The sequence below is a fragment of the Schistocerca gregaria genome, chromosome 3 (assembly GCF_023897955.1).
Source record: "Schistocerca gregaria isolate iqSchGreg1 chromosome 3, iqSchGreg1.2, whole genome shotgun sequence".
NCBI classification, from domain to species: Eukaryota; Metazoa; Arthropoda; class Insecta; order Orthoptera; family Acrididae; genus Schistocerca; species Schistocerca gregaria.
The window spans coordinates 537416682-537437245 of record NC_064922.1 but is presented as its reverse complement, the minus strand read 5'-3'; the positions used below and the strand labels follow the sequence as shown (position 1 = coordinate 537437245).

Below are 20564 nucleotides of genomic sequence, written 5' to 3'. Positions count from 1 at the left end.
CGGTGAAGCTACACTATGTGATCAAAAGTATCCGGACACCTCCCCAAAAAAGTACGTTTTTCATATTACGTGCATTGTGTTGCCATCTACTGCCAGGTACTCCATATCAGCGACCTCAGTAGTCATTAGACATCGTGAGAGAGCAGAATAGGGCGCTCCGCGGAACTCACGGACTTCGAACGTGGGCAGGTGACTGGGTGTCAGATGTGTGTACGTCTTTTCGAGAGATTTCCACAATCCTAAACATCAAAAGGTCCACTGTTTCCGATGTGACAGGGAAGTGGAAACGTGAAAGGACACGTACAGCACAAAAGCGTACAGGCCGACCTCGTCTGTTGACTGACAGAGATTGCCGACAGTTGAAGATGGTTGTAATGTTTAATAAGCAGACATCTAATCACACGATCACACAGGAATACCAAACGGCATCAGGATCCTATGCAAGTACTATGACAGCTAGGCAGGAGGTGAGAAAACGTGGATTTTATGATCGAGCGGCTGCTCATAAGCCACACATCACGCCGGTAAATGCCAAACGACGCCTCGCTTGGTGTAAGGAGCGATTGACGATTGGACGATTGAACAGTGGAAAAACGTTGTGTGGAGTGACGAATCACGGTACACAATGTGGCGATCCGATGGCAGGGTGTCGGTATGGTGAATGCCCGGTGAATGTCATCTGCCAGCATGTGTAGTACCAACAGTAAAATTCGGAGGCGGTGGTGTTACGGTGTGGTCCTGTTTTCCGCGGAGAGGGCTTGCACTCCTTCTTGTTTGAGTGGCACTATTACAGCACAGGCCTACGCTGATGTTTTACCTCTCCTCTGTGCAGCACTCCGTGAAGAATGGGTTGTTCCCCAAGAAACGTTTCAGCACCTGATTGAACGTATGCCTCAGAGTATGGAAGCTATCATCAAGCCTAAGGGTGGTCCAATGCCACACTGAATTCCGAAGTTACCGCTGGAGGGCGCCACGAACTTGTAAGTCATTTTTAGCCAGGTCCCGGATACTTTTGATCACATAGTGTGTCTCCATAGCAAATTGGTTCAGCGGATTACTCGTGAAAGTGTGAGTTACTTTCGCGTTTATAATATTAATATGGGTATATTAAAATTCCTTTCGATTCCTTTTACATATGAAGCACGAGAAGAATCATTTCTTTCCCGAGTCTATACGATGTATTATTTGCCTTATTTTATCTTCGCAGTCTCTAAGGGAATGATAATAACGAGTATTGTAACGTTCGTAGATTTCGTTCACGAAGTTTCTAAATACGTTTCTGCGAGATTATTGCGAAGGAATGGGAACAGTTCAGTGCGGCGAGCCCTATTTACACATCATGGAGACAAGCATTCGTTAGCCGTCCCAGTTTCGTGTGTTAACAACGGCTTTGAAGAATAGTCCCCAGTGGACGCTTCACAATGGCGACATGGACGGCAAAAGCTGCAACAAGCGCGATAAATGCGGATCGTGTTGGCAGCAGTACTGACTGGAAGGAGTCCAAAAGCCAATTTCGTACCGAAACAAGGAGACAGACGCAAACAGAGGCAAAATATTACAGCTGAAGCAGCACATTTGAAACTTTGACATTCGCAGCAGAGAATGCTGAAGGATAGTGTGTATCAGTGAGTGACTAAACGCCCCCAATCACGAAAAGTAAATTACATTTAATTACAGAATTGTTAGTCGTAGAAACTGTAGCTATCGTTTTTCCATACCGCGGTTTCCTCTTACAAAGGGATTTTGAAAAGTCTTAGGTATGTTATAAAGGAACCTGTCCATAGTATCTGGGTAGCTGCTTTTTTATACCTCAGCCCCTAGTTTCCGAGAACATCAGTGTTGAAGTTTAATGGACAGTAATGTTAAAATTACTCCTACCAAATCGAGAGTGGCGCAGCGGCTAATATTTACGGCTACCACACAGGGAATACGTGTTCAAATCCTGCCTGTGTACCTATTTCTCAGTTTCATCGTCAAAATGTCATTAAATAAAATATGTCATTGCAGATACAGACGAAAGTACTCATTCCCAATTTTGATCTGAATTATGTAATTAATACCGACCAAACTGGCTGTCAGTGTCACTTGACATACAACAGACCACTTGCAGAAAAAAAAAGGCGATAACCGTTCCTGTGCAGAAAAAAAATTGAACAAAATTATTCATTCCTTCACAGCATAATATAGTATAGCTGCGCCAGGGGAGATATGCCTTTACTGTTTCTTACGCTAGAACCACTCACGAAATTTGATCGGATTGTTAAAATATATGCACGATGGCAGCCAAGTTCACGAAAGTATCGTACGAAGAGTTTATAAAATGAGCGATTCTTCTGAACGCGGGACAAGAAAAATTTCTCTCTCTTATTGGTTCGTGGGAAGGGCAGACTGATCAAACACTTTACGATCAAATCTTTGTAGATGAAAGAAAATCATGTGCCTGCACAGTAAAAATTATCCCAGCCAAATATACTCCACTTTCCCAAACCTGTAATACACGAAGATGACGTGCTACAGACGCGAAATTTAACCGACAGGAAGAAGATGATGTGATATGCAAATGATTAGCTTTTCAGAGCATTCACACAAGGTTGGCGCCAGTGGTGATACTACAACGTGCTGACATGAGGAAAGTTTCCAACCGATCTCTCATACACAAACAGTAGTTGTCCGGCGTTGCCTGGTGAAACGTTGGTATGACACCTCGTGTAAGGAGGAGAAATGCGTTCATCACGTTTTCGACTTTGATAAAGGCAGGATTGTAGCCTATCGCGATTGCGGATTGAAGCCTATCGCGATTGCGGTTTATCGTATCGCGAAATTGCTGCACGCTTTCGTCGAGATCCAATGACTGTTAGCAGAATATGGAATCGGTGGCTTTAGGAGAGTACTACGGAACGCCGTACTGGATCCCAACGGACTCGTATCACTACCACTCGAGATGACAGGCATCTTATCTGCATGGTTGAAACGGATCGTGCAGCCACGTCTCTATCCCTGAGTCAACAGATGGGGACGTTTGCAAGACAACAACCATCTGCACGAACAGTTCGACGTCTGCAGCAGCATGGACTATCAGCTCGGAGACCATGGCTGCGGCTACCCTTGACGCTGCATCGCAGACAGGAGCGCCTGCGATGGTGTACTGAACGAGGAACCTGGGAGCACGAATGGCAAAACGTCATTTTTTCGGATGAATCCAGGTTCTGTTTACAGCATCATCATGGTCGCGTCCGTGTATGGCGACGTCGCGGTGAACGCACATTGGAAGCGTGTATTCGTCATCGCCATACTGGCGTATCACCCGGCGTGATGGTATGGGGTGCCATTGGTTACACGTCTCAGTCACCTCTTGTTCGCATTGACGGCACTTTGAACAGAGGACGTTACATTTAAGATGTGTTACGACCCGTGGCTCTACCCTTCATTCGATCCCTGTGAATCCCTACATTTCAGCTGGATAATGCGCGACCGCAAGTTACAGGTCCTTTCTGGATACAGAAATTGTCCGACTGCTGCCCTGGCCAGCACATTCTTCAGATCTCTCAGCAATTGAAAATGTCTGGTCTATGGTGGCCGAGCAACTGGCTCGTCACAATACGCCAGTCACCACTCTTGATGAACTGTGCTATTGTGTTAAAGCTGCATTGGCAGCTGTGCCTGTACATACCATCCAAGCTCTGTTTGACTCAATGGCCAGGCGTATCAAGTCCGTTATTACGGCCAGAGGTGGTTGTTCTGGGTACTGATTTCTCAGGATCTATGCACCCAAATTGCGTGAAAATTAATCACATGTCAGTTGTAGTATAACATATTTGTCCCGTTAATACCTGTTTATCATCTTCATTTCTTCCTGGTATAGCAATTTTAATGGCCAGTAGTGTACTTAAGGATGAAGCATTTCCTCATGTTTTTACAGAAAGGTTAAAATTTTTACAAAAGAATTCAAAATGCTCCTGACTTGATAAAGACTACCAGAGAAGTCGCTTCGATGGAAGATTCCATAAAAATGCATTCTTTAATTTTTACGTGACTTTTGTCCACCTGTTTTCCCAGGAATGATCAAATACTCGTGGTTCGCATCGAAGTTGCTCAAATATAGAACTTTTTTTTATTTCAACAAACTGTGCTTTCCAGTATCGCTTTTAATAAAAACCTTTGCCTGCAAGGCAAAAGCGCTCATTAAATTGCATAGTGCTCAACGAATTTGTATTTCGGTTGCATCTACGACAAATACTGTCTGTAATTCTGTTCTAGCACTGTAAGCGATAGTGAGTGAGACGATTCCTTAGTCTATTCTGTAACAAGCGAATTACACATTTGAAGAAAGTTTGCTGTAGCGGTCGATTCATGAACGAAGTCACTACAATGAAAATGACTCCTTTTGAATAATTTGCATGACATACTATTTAATGATATTTTGTATCATGAATGTGAAGAAACAGGATATGGGGAGGATTTGAACGCGCACTGCCAGCGTGGTAGCTGCGATCCTGAGCCACTGCGCTACTCTCGCTTGGTCGAGACATTACTAACGTTACAGGTATAGAAGGTATGCATACAAGTTCAACATCGATTCTCTTGGGAACTAGGGGTCCTCGCACGAAAATCCTCTGTCCAGGTACTCAGGACAGGTCACTCTACAATGTACCTAACGAGTCATCGAAATCGGTGATTAACAGTTCTGATGGGCTCCTTGTTAATTACACTCAAAAGAGAATAAAGTTTCTGAAGATGTAACCAACATATCTCATCTCGCGCCATCGCAATCTTCTACGCTGCCAGTCGGGGAAAGTGCAGTTAAATCCCCGTCTGCCATAGCAGTTCGGGGTTCCAGTAGGAGTCTTACATTAAAGGGAATGAGGAGCGACTATTTTAAAACGAAAAGACTAGTTTCCCTAACTGTCATCACCGTTGTTAGCTAGCAGTCAGTTTCTATTTACTTTACAATATGTGGCGAAGGGTACTTGTGGTGTCAAGTTAATTTCCCACCTTTGCTGTCCCATTCTCGAAAAGTACATGGGGAGTACGTAAATCGGTAATCTCCGGAACGAATTTTCACTCTGAAGCGGAGTGTGCGCTGATACGAAACTTCCTGGCAGTTTAAAACTGTATACCGGACCTAGATTTGAACCCGGGACATTTGCCTGTTGTAGGCAAGTGTTCTGTGAAGTGTGGAAGGCAGATGAGGTATTGGCAGAAGCAAAGCTGCGAGAAGGGGTCGTGAGTCATGCGCGGGTAGCTCATCTGGTCCCCGGCACGGTAGTTCAGCGTGTTCAGTCAGAGGGTTAGCTGCCCTCTCTAACAATAATTTTAAAAAACTGAGTGAACGGATGAACGAAGAACTTGAACAGGTGTCATGAGACGTCCGCCACGAACAAATGCAACGAACATAATGAGATCAAAAAGAAAAGGTCAGTAGAGTACGTGCATAAGAAAGCCAAAAGTCGCGAGTTCGAATCTCGGTCCGGCACATAATTTTAATTTTCTAGGGAGTTTCAATCGGTAAACTTCTTATGAGCTCGAAATTATTTGATTTAATAGTGATGGTTATTTCATGAGACGTATGTAGCATTAACTAATATGTGCCCTTACTCTTCTAAGGACGTGCGCTCTCGTATTTTTAATAGCAAACGTCTCCGTGATTCATAACGCCTGTCTTGTGGAGTCTGCCACTATAATTTGAAGAATATTTCCGTTAAACCCTCGCGATTGCCTAATGAAACCGTGATGAAACGCGCCGCCCTTCTTTGGATCTTCTCTATTAACCCTGCTTTGTGATGGTGTCAGACTGACGAACAATACTTAAGAATAGGTCGATCGAGTGTTCTGAAAACCTCTTCCCCAAGTGCCTCATTTAATTCTCCCACTACAGTGATTCCTAACCTTTCTGAGACCATTACCCAAAATGCAATCAATTATTAGCTACTACCCTCTCCTCCCCCCCCCCCCCCCCAACCCACTATCATCAACATGAGCACATAACTAAATTTTAAAATCAAAAAGAATTTTCTTTGAATATTTCCACTTTTAAAATTATGTAAGGTAAATGGCATATAATTTTGTAAGTGTTTTATTAAACCTCGAACTAATGACCCACTAAGACAATTGCTACTAGTCATTTTCAGCTATTTTTCATAGAGTGGTGAAGCAATTCTCAATGCATCACAGCTGCTACTTTCAACTCCTTGTCAGGGAAGAAAGCTAGCTATCCGCATTGACGGCAGACACTTGTTACAAAATATACTTCTTCCGCACCACTGCTTCGCCCACCATCATGCACATCCATTTAAAATCAACGATATTAAAATGCTTTGCATTATTTTTGAGGCTATGTTTGTAAATCTCGTGATTACTGGGCTCCTTACATCTAAACTGGTAGAAACTGGAAGACTTCCGTCTGCCATGCTTTGTGTCTGACCATTGCTAATAATAGTAATGATAATAATACAGCGTGGAACCAACAGCAGTGTAGTATATTATACGGTTTCTGTTATGATGTGCTGTCAGTTGGTTCATTTATTGTAACGGAATGAACAATGAAACAATATCTGACCTACTGCAGGAACTACCTACAAATCGGAGAAGATAATTTCATATTGAAGGATATATCTCAATTTTACTATCATAGATGCATGGTACAAAGTACTACGTACGTGTGTAGCTGGTGCACCATATGGGGAAGATGTTCTTCATACATTTATTTCACAAGCTATATCCTCCACCACATCGTGTCACACATTAATGGTAGTAGTTGAAAAACAAAAAAGCATTGATTGTTAAGTTACGTAATCAGTATTACATTCTTACGAAATAAAGAAAATTTGGAAATTTGTGTTAAGATCCTATGGGATCAAACTGCTGAGGTCGTCCGTTTATACACTACTTAATCTAACTTAAACTAACTTACTCTAAGGACAACACACACACCCATACCCGAGGGAGGACTCGAACTTCCAACGGGGGCAGCCGCGCGAAAACGTGACAAGGTGCCCTAGAACGCGAGGCTACCCCGCCTACGAAATAATCATAACGGTAAGCCACACACATTATAAAAATGGAAATATGTGCCGTTCGTGTATGTGTGTAAGTTCTACATCTCCTCCTAAACCACCGGACCGATTTCAACCAAACTCGGTACATATCTCTCCAAAATTTAATGTGATTTGTGCAGTTTCACGGGAAAAGGTGTATGGTTCATTTTTCTTTCCCGAGAACACTGTTACAGGAAGCGCATTTCTCGATATGTTTGATAACTCCTTTCCCACAGTTGGAGACTTATTCGACCAACTTCATTTACCAACAGGATGGAGCACCGCCACACTGGCATCTGGAAGTGCAGGAATTTTTAAATAAAAGGATTACTGCACGATGGATCGGTCGCACTGGACCAAATGATTCAGCCTTACGTTACTGGCCTCCAAGGTCACCAGACCTGACTGTATATGATTATTTCTTATGAGGGTTTATAAATGGCTCTGTTTATTTGCCTCCGTTACCAACAGCATTGAATGAACTGCGACATCGCATAACAGCAGCTGTGGAAACTGTAACTCAAGACAGGTTCGCTGCAGTGTGGGAACAATTTGAATACCGCATTGACGTATGCCATGTATCTCAAGGGGGGCATATTGAACACCTATGAACAGGTATGAAAAAATCTTCTTGAGTTTCCCGTTCATCAAAAAAAAAAAAAAAAAATCATTTTATATGTTTATTAGTTTCAAAAATGTAGACGTTCCAAATCGGATGATTCTTTATGGTGCACCCTGTACTTTCCCAACAAAGCGCCTCGTCGACGTCAAAGGGCGGAATGTCAGCACCTGAGTACGTTGTAACGGGACAGGTGACTGGTCTCTGGGAAACGAATTTGTGGTACTGTGACTTTCCTGTTCGTACGGGGCACGTTACAAAGACAGTGATGCGTATGTGGAAGCCGCATGCAGTTGAGGTTGTACACGGCGACCAGTAGACACCGGTCCACAGAATGTGACCTCAGCGCGAAATATTTACCGTTTTGTCCACGTGTCCGATACCGATGGAACAGCGTCGTCCACAGCGTTGACTCGACTTTGGAGCACTGAAAAGGTGTGCGCATGTGTGCGTCGAAAGTCTAAAGGCTTCTGCTGATTATTGTACAAGTGACACGTATGCCACTGCTTCGGCTACCACTGACCACAAACCATCAATGTCTCAGACTGTCATGGGCACGGAAATGCCTTCACTGGCGTTCTGAGTGGCGAAATTTGGTGTCTTTGTTCCGCTTCAGCTTGTCTAACAATGATGGCAGCGTACTTGTTAGACACAACAGCGTTGACAGCTATCGGGTAGACTGCGTTGTTGAGCTGATAAACGGTAAGTGTGATTATCTTCGGCATCACTGGCTACAGCACGCGATTCGCCCCCGACGTATTGACGGCAATCTGAACATCGACCGCTACATCAGGTACATCTTAGACCCGAGGTAGTGCCCCTCCTGCAGACAACTCCACATGCCACGTTTCAGCCCCACATTCCCGGCCACATGTGGCGAGGACTATGCTAACCGAAAGAACGATGGCTACCCCTGCTTCTCTGGCCCACACATTCGCCAGATATAGCATCCAAGAAACGGACATGGGATATGATCCAGAACGATATTTCCACTCTGCAGCGGAGTGTGCGCTAATATGAAACTTCCTGGCAGATTAAAACTGTGTGCCGGTCTGGTGCCGGTCTCGGTGTTACAATTTTCACAGAAAGCAGTGTGTAACAGTATCACTATCGAATAGCATCACGGAGCTTCTGACATTATCCATCAGTTCATTTACTCCATGAAAAGTAATGGTCGTGTAACACTTCCATGTGATACTTTCCAAAGTTACATGTACATCAGACAATTTTATCCGTTACGAAAGACGTGTCAGTCTATTTGTTTGGAAGTCTGAAACCAGTCACGGAGCTGGTCCGATATCCATAAGCACGTATTTTGTTCACTAAGTTACAGTAGTTCACAAATCGATTGTCTTTCACGAATCAAGAAACACGTTATCAACCTGGACGCCGTTGTATTGGGTTTCTAGATCTCAGAATTTTCACAAGATGTCTGTTTACAGAATGCATGCTGACTCCTATAGAAAAGACTGCACTCTCTAACAAGATCACAGTACGCTTGGATAAAACGTCTTCATAATTATTCGTGGGACCAACGCCAGCAACATAGGCCTGCCACTATGCGCATCTGACATATCACCCTGTTTAAAAATGGAAATGACCCGTCCCTGCTCCAATCTGTTGGAATCCTTCGTTGCAACAGAAACGTGCAATAAACCGTTGCCAGAAGTTGAAGAGGTTTTTCGCAAAGCTATGTAGAATCACAGATTTCCCATCATGTTCAATGCCTTTCTTCCGTTGAGCGCCATTAGATGTTTTTCGCTCTGCCACTATTAATCTCAGTATCTGTATTTTGCGTTTATGCGATAATTGAAATGAGGAACCGTTTTGGTTCTTTGGCAATGAAACAATTCCCAAGGTCCGAATAGTTTAATGTTTCGGTACCAGTATGAGCGATACAACAGATGGTTTGATCTGTTTACTAAATGTGAGTGCAATGATTTTTTGTTTAGTCGGAAAAATTTTACTGTTGAATTCATTGAATGCTTCTCGCATTGTTCTTGTTAGGCTCATTTTGGCTTCTTTTAGCTTTTGTTTGTTAGGAAGGCTTTGACTTCTATTAAATATGTGAAGAAGGTTTCTTTGCACTCGTAGCAGTGCTTAACCCAGCTGCGTAACAAAGACAGGTATTTCCGATCCGTCATATCACTTTTGAATAATAGGCGTTGATCGTATTTTCAACCACAAAAACGAATATTTGATGTTTACTCCTCAGATAATGTGTAATCTGTTTCCTGTCACATTTTCGGAGCAAAAAAAAAAATTTCCTACTTTCTTAACATTCTCTTAAATCCCGAAGTTAATCACTCTACAACAGTGTCATGATCACTGATTCCCTCATCTACATTAGGTCATTCAAAAAGTTCGGGTCAGTTAGTCGTTAGAGTTCTCAGATGCTGCCCTCACTGATCGGTTTTCGAACTAACAGCTAGAAATAATTTTCATACGAGATGTTTGTAGCAGTACACCACAGTTCTTCTATTAGTGACAAGCTGAAATCTACCCAGGCAACACCACGATAAGGAAACTTACCAGCGATATTCGTCGGTTTTCTCTGAAGTGTCTGCCACTACAGTCAAGTATTGGAGTTAGCCCTATGCAAATGAATGGTTTCACGGCGATACACACTGATAAAATTCTCTCAATCTTCTAGCCGCTTCAAGTCGTTTAAAATCACGAGCTTGCGGTCGACTACTTTTCGGCCATTGTCAAGTCGTGTTTGTCTTATGGTTTGCTGCTACTTTTCTTGTATAGCCGCACTGCCTCGAGGCCAGTGCACTGCCTTCTGTGACGTCACTGATCCTCGCTGGCAATGTTTACAATGTGTATACGTTGCGCGCCCGCTTCAGCCTTCCGATGGCCGGTCCCAAGCTGCGCTTAGCTGCAGGCCACCCTCTTTATTGAGTGTGTTGTCACAAATTTTAAACACAATCGATTTTTTTACGACGCTATCCGAGAAACTACTAGTCCGTGTTACAACAGATGCCTCGTCGAATACAATACGATATCCATTTTCTAAAGCATACTCTACAATAGCTGATTTCTCGGGGTACCAAAGGCGAAAACATCTCTTGCGTTCTACACAGCGCTGTTCAGCAAATACTCACAGTCTGTCCGGCAGAAAACTGTCCATAGTGACACAGTATTTCATACACTCCTGGCGTTCTGAGGCCTACATCGTTTTTCACAGTCCCCGTGGGTTGTCGAATTTTTGGTGGACCCCTGAAGACCGAGTCGATTTTAAGCGTCTTTAGAAGCCGGGTAATCTTTCCTATTATTGAGTCACAGAGCGGCAATAATGGAAAATTCTACTTGTCCTTCTCGGGGACCTTCTGCTTACATGTTTTCGAAAAGATGTCTTGCGAAGTCTGGCGGTCATTACAGCCGATTTCCTTGAATACTTTCCGTAAGTGGCTCGATTCTTTCGGCAGGTTTTCAGTGTCTGAAACGGCTTCCGCCTGGTGCGCCAAGGTCCTCAGAACAGAACGTTTCTACGTCAGGTGGTGATAACTGTGTGCAGTACTCGGTCCGTGTGGGTGGGTTTCCAGTGAACACTGTGGCTGAGACACGCATTTAGTTTACCAAGGACGAGGACGTCAGGGTACGGCAAGGCACCATCTGACTCTACCACCACTGTGAATTTGATGTTGTCATCGACGCAAGTGCCATGTCAGTTCTTAAAGGTCTTATTTCTTTGTCCTAAACTTCAATTCCCTCTCCAAATTTCAAGTTAGTTTCCTTGCTCCTGACTCAGTGCACAGACTGAATAACGCTGGGGATAGATTTCAACCCTGTCTCATTCCCTTCTCAATTGCTGCCTCCTATTCTTATAACTGCCGTCTGAGACAATAGTTACCCCCTGTATTTTAACTCTGCTTTCCTCAAATTACAAAGACTGTGTTCCAGTCAGCATTCTCAAACGCATTTTTTTCTATATCTATAAACTGCGTATATATGGTTCGTCTTTCTACAGTCTACCTTGTAAGATAAATCATAGGGGTTACACTGCCTTGCCAACGGCCTTGCCGTAGTGGATACGCCGGTTCCCGTGAGGTCACCAAAGTTCAGCGCTGTCGGGCGTGGTCGGCACTTGGATGGTGACCATCCAGGCCGCCATGCGCTGTTGACATTTTTCGGGGTGCACTCAGCCTCGTGATGCCAATTGAGGAGCTACTCGACCGAATAGCAGCGGCTTCGCTCAAGAATACCATCATAAGGACCGGGAGAGCGGTGTGCTGACCCCACGCCCCTCCTATCCGCATCCTCCACTGAGCATGACACGGCAGTCGGATTGTCCCGGTAGGCTACTCGTGGCCTGAAGACGGAGTACATTGCCTCGCACTGTGCGCGAGCAGTTACGGTACACTATGGTGTTTTCTTCATTATGACATGGATCGGAGATAGTATTTGGATGATTTCATACGGGAGAGAATCATCGGGAAACTGGAAAAAGGACAACGTGTCACTATTACAGTTCAGGAATTTGGTATTACTCACAGCATTGTTACACGTGCATAGAGAGTGCTCCGAACCACAGGCACTGCTGCCCGAAGGAGAGGAGGCGGTCGACCTCGGTCATCGACAGCAGTAGATGACCGCAACATTGTGTGACAAGCAAGAAGGGACCCACGTCTATCATTAACAAGATTTCAAGTCATGCAATTTCACGCCCCGCAGTGGTACGGCAACTGCATGAAGGTAGTCTCTTTGCCGGTGACCAACACGTTGTGTTCCGTGACACACACGCATCGGCGGCACCATTTCCGATGGGGCCAAGAGCATAACACCTGGACCAACGGCGATTGGAGCTACGTGTTCTTCTCGGATGAGATCAGATTCAGTCTAAATTGTGATTCTGGACGCACTGTCATATGACGAGAGGCAGGAACACGTAATACAGCCAAGACCATTGTCGACCATGACCGTTTCTGGTGGTTCAGGTGTTACGGTGTGGGGAGGTACAATTTTGCATCGATGTACTGACTTCCAAATCCTTCAACAGGGTACACTCACCGATCAGAATTATTGTGACACTGTACTCCTTTCACATGAGCGTCTTTTCAGCAGTACATCCTGTCCTGGCTTCATTTTTATGGATGACAGTGCGTGACCTCACCGAACATCGCAGATGGAGGCGCTGTTGGTATAATAAGATGTTCAGCGAGCGGATTGGCCTGCCAGTTTCTCTAACTTAAGTCCCACCGAGCACGTGTGCGATGCGTTGGAGAGACGTACAGCAGCGCGTCCACATGCACCAACGACCATACAGCATCAAACAACCGCACTAGCGGAGGAATGGAACGCGCGATCGTAAGGACTCCTCACCGACCCTCTGCCCAGTACGGGATCTCGATGCAGAACATGCACTGTTGTCTGTAATGATCACGCAGCTCCTTAAGAACCAAGTCCCACCTTTTGCAGTGTCCAGGGAACCATTATAAAACGCGGTGACTTGAGTGCAATCGATGTCTTTGAATAAGACTCACTTCTATTCGCGTCATTGCGTATTTCTTTTAGTTACTTTCGGCACTATACTGCAGTAGTTCTTTGTACGTGTATTCAAAGTTTCATCGAGCTATGTTACTTGGCAGTAATACATCATGCGAAAGTTACCAGCCGGCTCCTTCACTTTAGAAATCGAGTAGAACGTATGAGGGCTTAAGTCAGGAGAGTGCAGTAGGTGGTACAGCACTTAGCAGCCACATCAGCCAAACAAATCAGCAACAGCTTGCACTGTACGTGCTTAAGCATTGTCCTGCAAAATGATGGTCAGGTCCTGCAGAAAGGGTCATCACTTCTGTCTCTCTGCCGTTCATTTTTGGAACACAACCTACGACCAGCTTAGAGACAGAAGTGACGACACTTTCTGCAGGACCTGCCCATCATTTTGCAGGACAATGCTCAAGCCCGTACAGTGCGAGCTGTTACTGATTTGTTTGACTGATGGGGCTGCTATGTGCTATACCACCTACTGCACTCCCCTGACTTAAGCCCTCGTTGAGTTCAACTCGATTTCTAAACTGAAGGAAACACTTCACTGTATCCGCTTCAGAACTGCTGCAAATTCGTCGGGTAATAGACCGCACCGCTCGAACTGTCAACACAACTGCCACTGCTAAGAGTGTCCTACGACTTCCACATCGCTGGCAACAGGTTGTACATAATGCTGGTGACTACTTTGAAGGTCAGTAAAACTTTGAAACACGTGTCTACCGAGCGAGGTGGCGCAGTGGTTAGCACACTGGACTCGCATTCGGGAGGACGACGGTTCAATCCCGTCACCAGCCATCCTGGTTTAGGTTTTCCGTGATTTCTCTAAATCGTTCCAGGCAAATGCCGGGACGGTTCCTTTGAAAGGGCACGGCCGATTTCCTTCCCAGTCCTTCCCTAACCCGAGCTTGCGCTCCGTCTCTAATGACCTCGTTGTCGACGGGACGTTAAACACTAACCACCACCACCACCACCACTTGTCTATTTTGTAGGAGCGGTAAATAAATAGTTGCCACTATACTAAAGTTCCAACACTCGTATATCCTCTCGTTAAGGTAGGCGTCTGGCAATCACGTTCGTTGAAGTTTCATGTGGAGATGTTTTGTACTAAAATAAAAAGGAATTAGCCACATGTAAAATTTTGCCGAGGGATCTTACTGCAAAGTGGGACTCACGTGTTTCTTTACACCTCGAATTTATTCATAAGTTGTGTTCTGAGTAAATTTATAGATCTCTGCAAATGTGGATACATAAATATTTCTGTCTTTAATACACTGTTACCTTTAAAAGATTGCCATTTGTGCAACTAAGAAAGCACATACGATTGCGCCAAAAGCATTTCGCGTTGTACTGTGAAAGCGTTCCAGTCATGATCTGTGTCCCACCCACCCCACATTTCACTTCACTCTGGCTGCGCTACAGGCTATAAGCTTACAGGCGGTAGCAGTATGCTGCAGTTTATTTGCCTACAAAAAATTCCACAGGCTTTGATGTTTTGATGCAGTCTGGGTTCTGAAACATACACAAACGAGTCAAGAAATTTAAGAACTCAGATGAAAGCGCAAATTAATTGATGCGTAGCTGGCGTCGTTAAGTGTAGCGCGACCTATCTAATTCAAAACTTTCACTTATGATGGTGCGATATATTCGGTGTCAGTGAAAAGCTCTAACCAGGAGCAACACATATCGCCACTGATCATAAATCCGAGGGTTAGTATTAATTTACCGCTGGATAAAAGACGGGTACTACAAACATAGCACTTTGCCTTTACCATCAACGAAGAAACAGAAAGGCCAGTACGTCAAAATGTTTTTTTTTTTCTTCTGACATAAATGTGGCGCTCAACACATTCAAACAGTGTGAGAATTAAACCAAGCTTTTAATTAGTCATGCATTACACAGAGGTCTAGGAATGTGTCCAGAATTCAAAAATAAGTGAGATAAGTCCAAAATAATGTGTGCGTCTGTTGTCCGTTCCTAAGTCTTTCGTTTTTATATGGCCACCGTCCCCCAGACAATCCGTTTTTTTGTCGGTTATAAGCAGGTTCCTGTCGAATTTTTAAATTTTTGTCTGTTTACGGCCTTTTTTACAATTCTTTTTTCGCTTCCGGTTGTTTTGTATAGAAAAGCAAACTTGTACACACCAACAACAAACAGTTCAATTTCGACACAGAAATTTGTAACTAAGACGTAATAAAAATCTTGAGACTCAACTCCTCTGGGAGGTATTTCAACCGTAGTAAAATGTGCCTACCGAAAAATTCTTTTATGTCAAAAATACTCAAAATTATATTGTTACTTGAAGCGAGGTGCTTACCTATACGCTTCAAACGCGATTGGCAAATACGCAGTCGCAGAGAAGGTTCCGGTTTGCAAAAATCTGTGACTCAAGACCAATACATTCGCGTGATTTCAGCTATAAATGACTTCGAAAATCGTATTGTTACTGCCATCAGCTGCTACTAAAAAGCTTCGCGATGCTACGGTTTTGGATTATCACAAATCGTCATCATGCAGAGGAAGCTTAATGAATCGCGCTTACTGGGGAATTTCTCGTTCATGGCGAGCAACTGCAACAAATGTACTTGTGTGCATTCCTGTACAGGGGGAAGAGTCAGTATTCGAAGCATAAAAAGCTACTGAACATGGGCTCTAAAATGCATGAGCTTGTTCGTCTTCCTACGGTGAAACACATCTCTTCTGCTGAACAAGTGCTGATAGCTTGAAAAGTACGCATTTTGGAGCACATATTGTTAACTTTGGTTTGCAAGATTGTGTCGCAAGCGATGTGTGTCACGCAAATAATAAATGTCTTTCGCTATACACAATGTGGTTTGTAGTCCAGGTCTGCTAGTGCCCGTCTGCTACTCTCCATCTTCTAACTGTCCGGCCAAGGGTGGCAGGAGCGGCGCTTTTATTCTCTTCTAGAGGCCGCTCCTGCTGTGGTGACGTCCTGGTCACCGTGCTATTGGCTGACGTCGCACAATGATCGTCCCTGTTGTGTCCCTCAATATTGGCCATTGCTTCTAGGACACCCTTTATGTCGTTCAGCCCTGGTTTACATACCGTCTGAAACGCAAACTGAAGATCAAAGCTACATAAACAAAAAATCTTAAGGTCCTATATTTGCTTTTCTGTATTAGATTCTGGTGTTCAGTTTGCATTTGTGGCGTTACGTGCAGTGGGGCTGAACGCCATGTCGGTATCCACACAATTACTGTGACTGAAAAACTTCCTGTGTCCGACAGTGATTAATGCCAATTGAAGCTGCTGACAGTAAATATCTACAAACTGTGGGCAACATTTAGTGAAGTTATTTCACTAGGAGATTACTCCTGGTATAAATACAAGGGGTCTTTTTTTTTACCGTCATTATCTTTGAAAGCATTCGAAGCGCGTAGAGGTACATTAAGCGAGTGACTGTCGCAGATAACTATTTTATTTCGATGTAATTACCAGTCGTAGTCTTCAAGACGCCGTCCTTTATTAGCGAAACAATATTCAGCTCCCCAGAGTTTTAATCGCGTGTTTACGAGCCACAGACTTCTAAAATGTCGGTACGAATGATTCAAACATTAGCAATAATAATTTCTAATATTCTCACAGTTAACAAAACAATAACAAGCAGAAATGCATCCCTTTCGCTAAATTTCTATCCTTATTAGCGGTCTGGAAATTTAATTAAAGGTAATCAGGTTCTATTTGGTTGGGGCGGAGACCCGACATACAGGCAAACAACGGAAGTTCAAGCTCTGTGACGCTGTCGCGAGTAACAATCCCACGTCTATGTTTCGATTCTAACGCTGCCCGATTATATTGCAGGTTCATAAATGGTATGATGTAGATAGTTCACATTCATTTATTTTGATGATAGCCACTGTTTATTAGACAACAATTTTGGTGTAGCAATATTCCAGTCCGTACTCGAACTAGCCATTTCTGTTGCAGTACTGTATGCCCCTTGTTAGTGTCATTCTGGAAAATACCGCAGGGAAATTGCCAAATTTCAGCTGAAATATCGTATAGCTTAATTACTGTTTCTACTCGTGTACATGCGATAGTTAAACACATAAGGCACTTGGATATAAATGAACTATCGTAATAACTTCTTATTGCTCTCTTTTTCTCCAGACTTATTCCTCTTACCGTAGTTCCAATTTTTTATCTTCCGTCGATGTTTACCTCGCTTTGATATTACTAGTATTTAATTTAGCACTTAACTCACTTGGTGCCGTTTCGGTGATGTACGCAATGTGCTGTGGTCGGTCTCTGGTACTCCTATGTTTAAACCTGTAACATTTATTTTCGCAATCGTATAAGTGTTATTTAAATTCTCCGTGTTGGTTTTACTGCACCAGCTGAAGCCGCAGTATTTTACTTTTCATCACATGAAATCACATACTTTTGTATGGTTTTTTAAATAGTACACATAAACAAACTGTCAGAGAGCTGAATTTTACATTCTGAAATATTATATTTGTAGCAACTAAATTTACACATAAAACTAATTTCCAAGCTTAAAGTTGATACAAAAAGAAAGTCTGCAAAACTGTCAGTAAACGCGGGGATTTACATTATCCTTTATCACCTCTCAGACCACGTCTGATTGTAGCTAACACTTTAAGTATTTTATTGGAGAAATAGAAAGGTCCCATACAGTTGTACTGAAGTTTTCCTCTGAATAATATTGCGCTCGCAGGACTATTGTAAAATAACTGTCTTTTCCGCCTATTTCTTGATCTTTATCACTACCTACCTCCATCCAACGACTAACAATTTCGACATGCTCAGGATTATTAAAACCGACATATTGCTGCGGCACATTTTGTAGTATACCGAAGAAAACAGGTACGTACTTCACGAGGCGCGGTGTAAGAGGCCACAAACACGTGCCAGTAACAAGTGACAACAACAAAGAAGGAAGGCGATAACGCAGCCGAAAAAAGACATTACAGGGTTGGTGGCTTAAGGGAGGAAAGGGGGGGAGGGGGTTATAGAAGCTTTCCGCCAGAAAAATGGAGAACGAGTTCGAAAATTTTCGCACCGCCTAAGAGACAAAAATAAAACAATGATAATGGCATGTAGCCAAATTAAATCAGGTGGTGCTGAGGGAATTAAATTGGAAAACGAGACACTTACTGAATGAGTGTTGTTATGCGGGCAGCAAAATAACTGATGATGTCCGAAGTAGAGAGAATACAAAATGTAGACTGGCAATGGCAACAAAAGCATTTCTCAAGGAGAGGAATTTGTTAACATCTAATGTAGATTTGAGTGGTAGGAAGTCTTTTATGATGGTATTTTTCTGGACTGTATGGAAGTGAAACATGTGCGATAAAATTTGTTGACATAGAATGTAGATTTGAGTGGTAGGAAGTCTTTTCTGATTGTATTTGTCTGGACTGTAGCCATCCATGTATGGAAGTGAAACATGGACGATAAACAGCTTAGACACGAAGAGAGCAAAAGCTTTCGAAATGTGGTAACACAGAAGAATGTTGAAGATTAGTTGAGATAGACCGCGTAACTAATGCGAAGGTACTGAATAGAGCTGAGGAGAGAACTTGACAAAAAGAAGCGATTAGTTGATAGGGGACAGATTCTGAGGCAACCAGGGATTACCAGTTGGTATTGGAGGGAAGTGTGTGTGTGTGGAGGGGGAGATTGTACAGGAAGGCCAAGAGATGAACACAGTAAGCAGATTCAGAAGGATTTAGGTTGCAGTAGTTATTCAGAGACGAAGAGGCCCGCACAGGATAAAGCAGCGTGGGGAGCTGCATCAAAACACTCTTCGGACTGAAGACCACACCTGGTGGGTTAGGAGACAACTTCGTTCCAGTCACGGTACTGCATACATTCGCTCTCGAGACCCCTACTGGCTCCCTGTCCTACACCCGACTCTTCGGTTCCCTGTCCTACACTCCTCTCTTTACTATTTTCTTACTTGAAATCGCACTGGTGCTCATCCTGACAAGCTCGCATTGTCAACACGACAACGCCCAGCGAATGTCCGCCTCCCAAATCACTTGACCCTCTATGTACATCGTACCGTCACAAAAGGCATTATCAGCACATCACCACCAGACAGGTCGCGTACATTCGACGAATATGTGAAACAAAGCCATTGCCAACTCGGTATTTCGCAGCAGCGAGCGCGGCGAGGGTCCGGCAGAGGCGCCGGCAGTGCACGCCCCCCAGCGGCTGCAGCGGCGGCGGACTCACTTTGTTCATGCCGTTCCCCATGGTGGCGGCGGCGGCGGCGGGGGCGGTGCGCGCGCTGCCGGCGGCCGCTCACATGGCAGGCGGGCGACTGCCGGCTGGCCGGCCCGCCGCCTGCGCCTCGCCTCGCCTCGCCTCGCCAGCCCGGCGGCCGCCGCTCGATACTGCGGCAGCGCTCGGCGCTCCGCGACCACGGCACACGGGACACGCGCGCCTGGTCAGTGCGCCGGCCGACTCCTCGGCGCTCGCACCGGCCGTCGGCTAGTCACTCCGCGGAAGCAGTCACTCTAGCTTAGCGATGAAACAACCAATACCTGTACTGCAGTCATCAATAACTGGTACTTTTCGGTATTCGTTTGGTCTCGATTAAAAAGGTGTTTTTTTCTAATAACCTACTAAAAAAACGAAATATAGACTAGCCATAGCTGCAGTCCAGAGTCTTCGTTTACAAGTAAACCTTTTTGAAAAACAAATAATTATTCGTAAAATTAGCGTCGTTCCATGGAAGCAGGCAATTTAGCGCAGGGAGGGGAGAAACCAATCGGTTAAAATCGATACTTGTATCGTAGTTCTGAATAACCGGTATTTTCCGTTTTACCTTTGATCTCGGTTGTAACAGGGGTTTCATTTTTTTTTTCTAATAACAGGCTAAATTTTGGAAATTTGTGGTAATCTTCAATGGGACCAAACGGCTGAGGTTATCGATCCCTAGACTTACACACTACATCTACATCTACATATACAATTATACTCCGCAAGCCACCCAAGGGTGTGTGGCGGATGGCACTTTACGTGCCACTGTCATTACCTCCCTTTCCTGTTCCAGTCCCGTATGGTTCGCGGGAAGAACGACTGCCGGAAAGCCTCCGTGCGCGCTCGAATCTCTCTAATTTTACATTCGTGATCTCCTCAGGAGGTATAAGTAGGGGGAAGAAATATATTCGATACCTCATCCAGAAACGCACCCTCTTGAAACCTGGACAGCAAGCTACATCGCGATGCAGAGCGCATCTCTTGCAGAGTCTGCCACTTGAGTTTTCTAAACATCTCCGTAACGCTATCACGCTTACCAAACAACCCTTTGACGAAACGCGCCGCTCTTCTTTGGATCTTCTCTATCTCCTCCGTCAACCCGATCTGGTACGGATCCCACACTGATGAGCACTACTCAAGTATAGTTCGAACGAGTGTTTTGTAAGCC

The 20564-nt window shown here is 44.2% G+C and overlaps 1 protein-coding gene across 1 annotated transcript in view; it reads right to left on the bottom strand.

Moving 5' to 3' along the window:
• LOC126353755 (dual specificity protein phosphatase 12-like) overlaps positions 1–19457 on the bottom strand; it is a 625942-nt gene extending 606485 nt beyond the window's left edge. Inside the window, exon 1 of the mRNA XM_050002810.1 lies at positions 19367–19457. Coding sequence (XP_049858767.1) covers positions 19367–19387 — 21 coding nt within the window. The 5' untranslated portion in view covers positions 19388–19457. The remainder of the gene's footprint in view (positions 1–19366) is intronic.
• Positions 19458–20564: the final 1107 nt, after the last annotated feature.